This window comes from Osmerus mordax, chromosome 6 (genome assembly GCF_038355195.1).
Source record: "Osmerus mordax isolate fOsmMor3 chromosome 6, fOsmMor3.pri, whole genome shotgun sequence".
In the NCBI taxonomy this organism is placed as follows: domain Eukaryota; kingdom Metazoa; phylum Chordata; class Actinopteri; order Osmeriformes; family Osmeridae; genus Osmerus; species Osmerus mordax.
Genome location: NC_090055.1, coordinates 3,663,296 through 3,670,359, shown reverse-complemented (window position 1 = coordinate 3,670,359; position 7,064 = coordinate 3,663,296). Strand labels below are relative to the sequence as shown.

General features: G+C 39.5%; 1 protein-coding gene and 1 long non-coding RNA gene across 2 annotated transcripts; one reads left to right on the top strand and one right to left on the bottom strand.

Annotated features, from left to right (window-relative positions):
* Positions 1-2,649: 2,649 nt before the first annotated feature.
* LOC136944444 (uncharacterized) lies at positions 2,650-3,115 on the bottom strand. Its single transcript, XR_010876765.1, has 3 exons — positions 3,059-3,115; positions 2,821-2,922; positions 2,650-2,746 (listed from the first exon to the last, which is right to left on the bottom strand). It is a non-coding gene; the product is annotated as an uncharacterized lncRNA (long non-coding RNA).
* Positions 3,116-3,524: 409 nt separating this feature from the next.
* Positions 3,525-6,454, top strand: yrdc (yrdC N(6)-threonylcarbamoyltransferase domain containing). Its single transcript, XM_067238282.1, has 6 exons — positions 3,525-3,769; positions 4,095-4,290; positions 4,501-4,615; positions 4,773-4,892; positions 5,383-5,513; positions 5,714-6,454. Exons 1-6 carry the CDS (start codon positions 3,595-3,597, stop codon positions 5,781-5,783), a joined length of 807 nt encoding a protein of 268 aa, XP_067094383.1. The 5' UTR covers positions 3,525-3,594; the 3' UTR covers positions 5,784-6,454.
* The last annotated feature ends 610 nt before the right edge of the window (positions 6,455-7,064 follow it).

Here is a 7,064-nt window from a genome sequence, read left to right as displayed (position 1 = left end):
CTCCCCCTCCATTTTCTTTGTTCTCAAAGACACGAGAACATTGCAGTATTGCATCTATTAATTTTGATCTTTTGGTCTTCTGGTTTGCGAAAGCCTTTCGCAATCAAAAGACACATTTATATATCGCCTGACCCTCTCAGGGATGCACAGTGTCGTACAGGTTGATCATCAGACATGCAATGGACTGCCAGATACCATTATTGCAGTAGCCCTGTTTGTGCTGCACTTTCTTCTTCTTTGTTTTTTGTGCACTACCCTTTTTTTTCCCCCCAGTTACTCAAATGACTAGTTATCTGCAGCACTAATACATTCTTCATTTGTGAACCACTGCTGTAAAAGGGTGTACATATAACATCTAGTCATATACATTTTATCTTGTTAGAATGTTCTAGAATTTGTATTTTTGTATAGAATTTTGAATTGTCTAAATGTGGAAGTTGGAGCCTTCAGAGAATACCACCCTTACTCTTTTTTTTTTTTTTTTAGCATTAGCCTTCGAGACATTCATCTTATGCAGACGATTAAGAAAAATTGACAAACTTACCGATTTAGATGATATCGGCTACTGTACACAGTCAATACAGTATCTTCTAATATGTGCATATGTAATTTGCTTAGAGTATAATATAACATTATTGTTTCACAAGGGACACAATGCAATGACACCACAGAAGGCATTACTTCCATTGGGCTTAGAGCTACACGGCCTTAAATGTTATCCCACTTACTGTGGCTTATGTGCCTCCTTGCCTTGTCAGTCTCTGCCTATGACTTGCCATGACGTCGCCATGACGTTGCCCATCTGGCCACTACACCCTTTTCATCAGTTTTTTTTATGCCTTTGTGCAGCAGTCTATACAAGGATATCAACTAATTTGTTTGATAATTTCCGTGCCAACGATGCAGCCTAATCTCCGCGTTTTACTATTTTGCGTATCATAGAAATATGCATCTATTCAGCAAAACAGTAGCCTGAAATGTTAAGATTCCTCATACTGTACTGCAGTGAATATCATCCATTTAACAATTGACAAGACACCCAAGAGAAATTCCATTAATATTGTAACTGTAAACACATTGTTATTTTGTCATTGTACTTTTATTTTGCTATTGAACTGAGAATCACAGAGGAATTATGTATTCTGTCAGAAATATTTTTCTAACAGGCATAAAAAAGTTGACATGGGGATATCTAAAGGAATTTGAATGATCTTTGCCCTTTTACTATCTGAAATGTACCAGATATATTTTAATATCAATGCATACTATACGTATGTGTTTGTGGGGCTATTCACTGTACTGTAAAACGCTTACAATTAGCATTTTATTAAGATTATTGAATATATTATTTCTTTTTTGTTAGCACTTAGATTTGGGTCCACTACTAGAATAATGTGTCTAGATGACAAAATCCTTAATTTGTTTTTTTATTGAAGTATTGTCCCATATTAAATGTCGGTCATCTTGAATAATTGTAAATATGAACTCGGCATAACCCATGATTGAGTTGCAATCAATTTCATGCATCCCTTTGAGGAAAAGTACTATGCAATTATTTGACTGCAGCATTCCCGAAGGTGAAATGTACCAAACATATTGACCATTTTTCACTGAAGTCATCAGATTTTTCCCATATTCAGTATGCAGATTCACATGAACTACAAAGGCTCATGAAGGTTGTTTGTAAAATTACACACAAAAAATACAACATACTTCATTCTTTGACCAACACATCTCAATTACTCACTCCTATACGTATGCTATAAGGGTCCATATTATTATACTCTATGGGTTGTGTTGGAGTGGTGAATATGGGCATTTGAGTATTTGTATTTTCATCCATTGCTTTCCAATGAGTTGTCCTTTTTACCTTTTCCTTTTCTCCATTTTGAGTTACCTGGTTATATACCAACTGGATTTACTTGGAAAGGAACCTGTCAAGTCACTGATTCTGTTGTAAGAATTATTTGGGTCAGATGTGTGCTGCAGTTTTTACGTTATGGGTAAAAATTATTTGTCACATTTTGTTGTAGTTTCACTGAAGTCATCTCAATCTTTTGTGTCTTTCTGTATTGGTAATACAAATCCAACCCAATTTGTATGCCCATTGAAACCATGTAGACCAAGATGTGTTCTTTAGAACCCAAACAAACCCAATTTTTGCCTTTGAAAAGGTACATTATAGCTGCTGACTATTGCTGGTCAGGCATTGCAAAAATCTTGTGCATGGAAACAAAATATTTTCCTAGGAAGGAATCAGATGTTTCGAGGGCATTGGGGCATTTGTTTGGAAACTGGTTGTTTTGGAAAGAATGCAGTGGCAACAGGCTTTTTTGAACTTTGTATATAGTTAGGGATACTTGTGCTTGTTGGAAAATGTTTAATGGGTAACAGGAGGGGGAAACGAAATGCTTCCAAAGGAATGTCTTCAGTACCCAAAGAGTGAGGAATTGTAAAGGATTTGTATTTTTTAAAAGAATGTACAATGTGAAAATGGTTTGCTTATGCTTGTTTTGTATAAAGTAATATTGTACTATGATAAAGTAATAACTTTTTGAATTGAGAGCAATATAATACTAATAAAATCTTACCTGATTTGTCAATCAATGATACATTTTCTCAAGCAAAGAGGCATGACTTTATGTACCATTTATTTGTCAGAATATGCTTTACTAATATAAAAACATACATCGTAGTTATTGATTCACTTTTGTGCTGGAAATGGTTGATCACTTAGATTCTTGTCCTGAGAGGGGAGAGAGAAATTGCACTGGTTTTGTCGTTTACCACATGCTTGATTTGGGGGGCTCTGGGACCTACCGCTAAGACACTTTGCAGTTCCATCAAATCCCTCAGGACAGCGTTGCTTAGCTCCATCTTGTCCTCCAGAGTAACAAGTCTATTGTCGAGGTCCTCCAAGAACTATGTGGGCCAATAACATGGGGGGTTGGATTTAGTAAACACGTGCTATTGAGTGAGGATTTCATGGTCTGTATGATTTATCAACGTAACAATGTCGAGTAAAGAGTCGTGGCAATTCTTATTGGAAACCACAAACCTGAATGTTCTGTGTGTTCGAAGACTCTTCCTTTACAACAGAAGCATCCTGTAACTTCTTGTCTAGAATAATGCACACCAATGAAACATTTTGATATTCCAGCGGAACAACTACACTTAAACATGAAAGTGATGTGCTGTTACAGTACCCGTACTCGCTGCCATGATTCGCCTCAGAAAGAAAGTTAGGCTTGCTTGTGAGTAGCCTAAGCCTACACAGGTGTTATAGTTTTGTTAATTAGCAGCCGCCATTTAATGGTCAATGCCCATGTTTATTAGACAATTATTTTCTCATCTTATACATTTACCTAGCCTAATCTACGTTCTCTAAATAACAAAAATGCTCTGTTTGGTATTTAGCCTACTTAATTCAATGTATACAAATGGAAAATGGAAATATCGCTATGTCTGTGCTGTCACCTTTAAGAAACTGGGGGTCATGCTTTGAAGGCGTTACCGGAAGACTGTCATTTGCTGCGAATAGCGAGTGTTTCATCAGGCAATACTAGCATGCTGTAGAAACCCGATACAGTTCCCATGCAGAGTACATGTAATGTTATTAATGCCTTCGTGAAATCAAGAAGTGCGTATCACAATGCCCCTTTAACAAAAAAAATGTGCAAGGAGCTGAAGACTAAAGTGTTACGTTTGTTACCGCCGACAGTCAATGGCTTGACCGGCCAGCATGAGGACACACCGGACAGACACCCAGGTGACTTTAGCTAGCTTGAAACAGCAAATCTGGTTTTCTCTCGACTTCTCTCGTCGCGTTTACAATGACTTCTTATGCGTTTAAGATGTTGTCAAATTATTATGTATTCACGGCCTACATGGCTGGTCTGTTGCATCTAGTTGCACGTGTTGGACACATTCAGCTTCCTTTATCTTTGGAAATATGTAGGCCTATGGTATAGTTATAGGCTGCTGGGATGTTTACATGACGAAAGTTGGTACTTTTAATGGCATTTGTTTGGCGTTTACGAAACGGTTCGTTTCGTGTCAATGTTGATGACTTCATAACCCCTTTTGGTCTGTAGATGGTGCTGAAATCCTGGATGCAACCGTCCAATCTCTGAAAGAGGGTCAGGTGGTGGCTTTGCCAACTGACACAATATATGGCTTGGCTTGTCTGGCGCAAAACTCTGATGCCATCAAACGGGTGTATGAAATCAAAGGACGAAATGGTCAAAAACCGCTGGCTATTTGCGTTGGGGAAATACAGGACATCTACAAGTAAGTGTCCACATTTTTGAGCGATAATTTCCAGTCCACATAAAAAGGGCCACAGCTATAGAAAGCTTACTGCCGCACTTTCTTCTTGTTACATAAACTAGTTAGTTAAATAGAATGTGGTCGTTTTGGTCTACAAGGCTCATCAGTCCATGCTACAGCATGTCAAAACAAAGCTTGGACAACTGTTATACCTCTGTTCCTTGATTGCAGGTACTGTAAGGTGTCAGTCAAAGAGGAGCTTCTGAAGGAGCTTCTACCTGGTCCTGTCACTCTGGTTCTGCAGAGGTCTACGGTGTTAAACACAGACCTGAATCCCTTCACTCCGGTGAGAGCTGCCACCCCTCACACTCCACCCTTCACGCACCTGCAACCACACCCGTCTACAAGAAGACACTCCCAAAGGTTATCTTTAAAGGTCTTCTGAGTCTTGTTTGAATTATTGTCATGCGGCTTGTGGTCTTGTGGTTATGTGTTCCTTTTAGCTGGTAGGTGTGCGCATCCCTAACCATCCCTTCATGAGGCGTCTGTGCCAGCTGTGTGCAGAGCCCCTGGCTCTTACCAGCGCCAACATCAGCACACACTCCAGCACTGTGGCTGTGCACGTGAGTGGAAACAACCCTGTGTGTGTGTGTGTGTGTGTGTGTGTGTGTGTGTGTGTGTGTGTGTGTGTGTGTGTGTGTGTGTGTGTGTGTGTGTGTGTGTGTGTGTGTGTGTGTGTGTGTGTGTGTGTGTGTGTGTGTGTGTGTGTGTGTGTGTGTGTGTGTGTGTGTGTGTGTGTGTGTGTGTGTGTGTGTGTGTGTGTGTGTGTGTGTGTGTGTGTGTGTGTGTGTGTGTGTGTGTGTGTGTGTGTGTGTGTGTGTGTGTGTGTGTGTGTGTGTGTGTGTGTGTGTGTGTGTGTGTGTGTGTGTGTGTGTGTGAACAGATTTTATTTTGAGTGGATCACTCGAAAGTCATGAAGTGTGAATTTATTGGGTGTTTGGGCTAAGCAAGGCTAGTGCTATATTAACATCCGTGCAGGATTCTGATTCATTGGTGTTCTACACAGATTCGATTGTTTGTTGTGTTCATATTGGACTTTTTAAATTCCTGCAGGAGTTCCAGGACCTGTGGCCTCGTTTAGCTGTGGTAGTTGATGGGGGACCAATAGGAGACCATAGTCGGTTAGGGTCAACAGTGATTGACCTATCAGTGTTTGGAAAATACCGTATCATCAGACCTGGCTGGTGAGTCATTGATAATCTCCTATATGAACTTTAAGCTGGTTTAGGTAGCATGATGTAATTCAAAGTATATCAATGCCTTGCATGCATTTAAGGTGAGCAAAGGTTAAGTAGTGGTGTCTCAGTTTAAAATTGAACTTCAAATATGGAGGTAAGCTTGTTGATAAGAGTTCACAAGTCAAACCACTCCTTTTATTTTTCAGTGCTTTTTCTGCCACTGTGGATTTGCTGGAGCATAAATATGGACTGCTGGAGGACACAGAAAATCAATGAGGATTTGTTCCTACTCACTGGCTGAAATGCACAAGCAGCTGTATCCATTTTCTCCATAGCCAATGAAACATCTTCCTCCGGTGGCAATGTTTGATAGGCTGAGGGGTAAACATTCTTTAATGTTGTGGTCTTATCTACCTCAGATTATGGACCTATGGAGTTCATTTGTTTTGGGTGATCAGTTATTTGGGCCTCATCTTACATGGTCAATCTTAGCAACAAACCCAACTATCTCTGCTATGTCAGACTGGGACGAGGTCCAGAGAAATAACAGTTGGAGGTTGTAGTTGTTCTTTTTTTTCAGGGCCTGCGGGAGTCTTTGAGGCTCAATGTGCTCTCTGCCTGGAAATTAAATGAAAATTCCTTTTGAGGGGATTTGTCAAGTTTTTGAAATTGTATTCATTTGGAGTGCATTGGAGTGGTTTTTCGTTTCCTTTATAACAGTTGTAGATATACCTCTGTGATTTTGACAATGCATCAAATGATGGAATGTGGATTTCTTCTTCCTGTGCATTCACATGGGCGTAATTTGGGGTTCCTCTCCTCAACTACATTGTACAGTGGCATGTAATATAAAATATCAGCTTCTATTGATATTTGCTTATGTTAACAATAAATTCCTGAAAAACCTTTTTAATTACCTTTTTTTCCATTAAAAACTGATTTGAGTAGCTGGTTGAATTTTGACATTTTTAAACTTGTGTAGATCCTGAATCATCTACTTTCTACCTTCATTTTAAGTATGGAATCCTGAAACGGATCATATGGCAAATGTCTAAAGTAGTTCAGCTCATAATCAAGACTTTTATTCCTAAAATCTGCCCATATTAATTCACGTACAATAACCTTCATATAAGTTTTACAATTGGCTTTTACGCGCTCTGTCTGTCATTCATGTTCCAAAATCTCACTTTACCAGCCCTAAACTGGAGGAAGAGATATTTTCAGAAAAATTTAAAACAAAGTTAAACCAGCTTGCGTACTCAAGAACAAAAACATTGATCTGAATAGACAGTACAATGTTTTCTAGAGTTGGTGTTTTCCACCGTGGGGGATAAGTAACCCATAACAGACATGGCTGTTGTACTCAACTGAGTGGATATCCAATCATGCTCTGGTGGTCCTACCTCTCTGTGGAGATGCTTGCTTGACTTGCCCGTCCTACCGGTGTGTACCGCTAAACCATTCGGTGGTCAACCATAAACCGAGTCCTCGGGTTGTTGTCTGCTGTTTTGAAGCCACACAAACATTAAAACCTGCTGCAGGCCATGATTAGAAGAT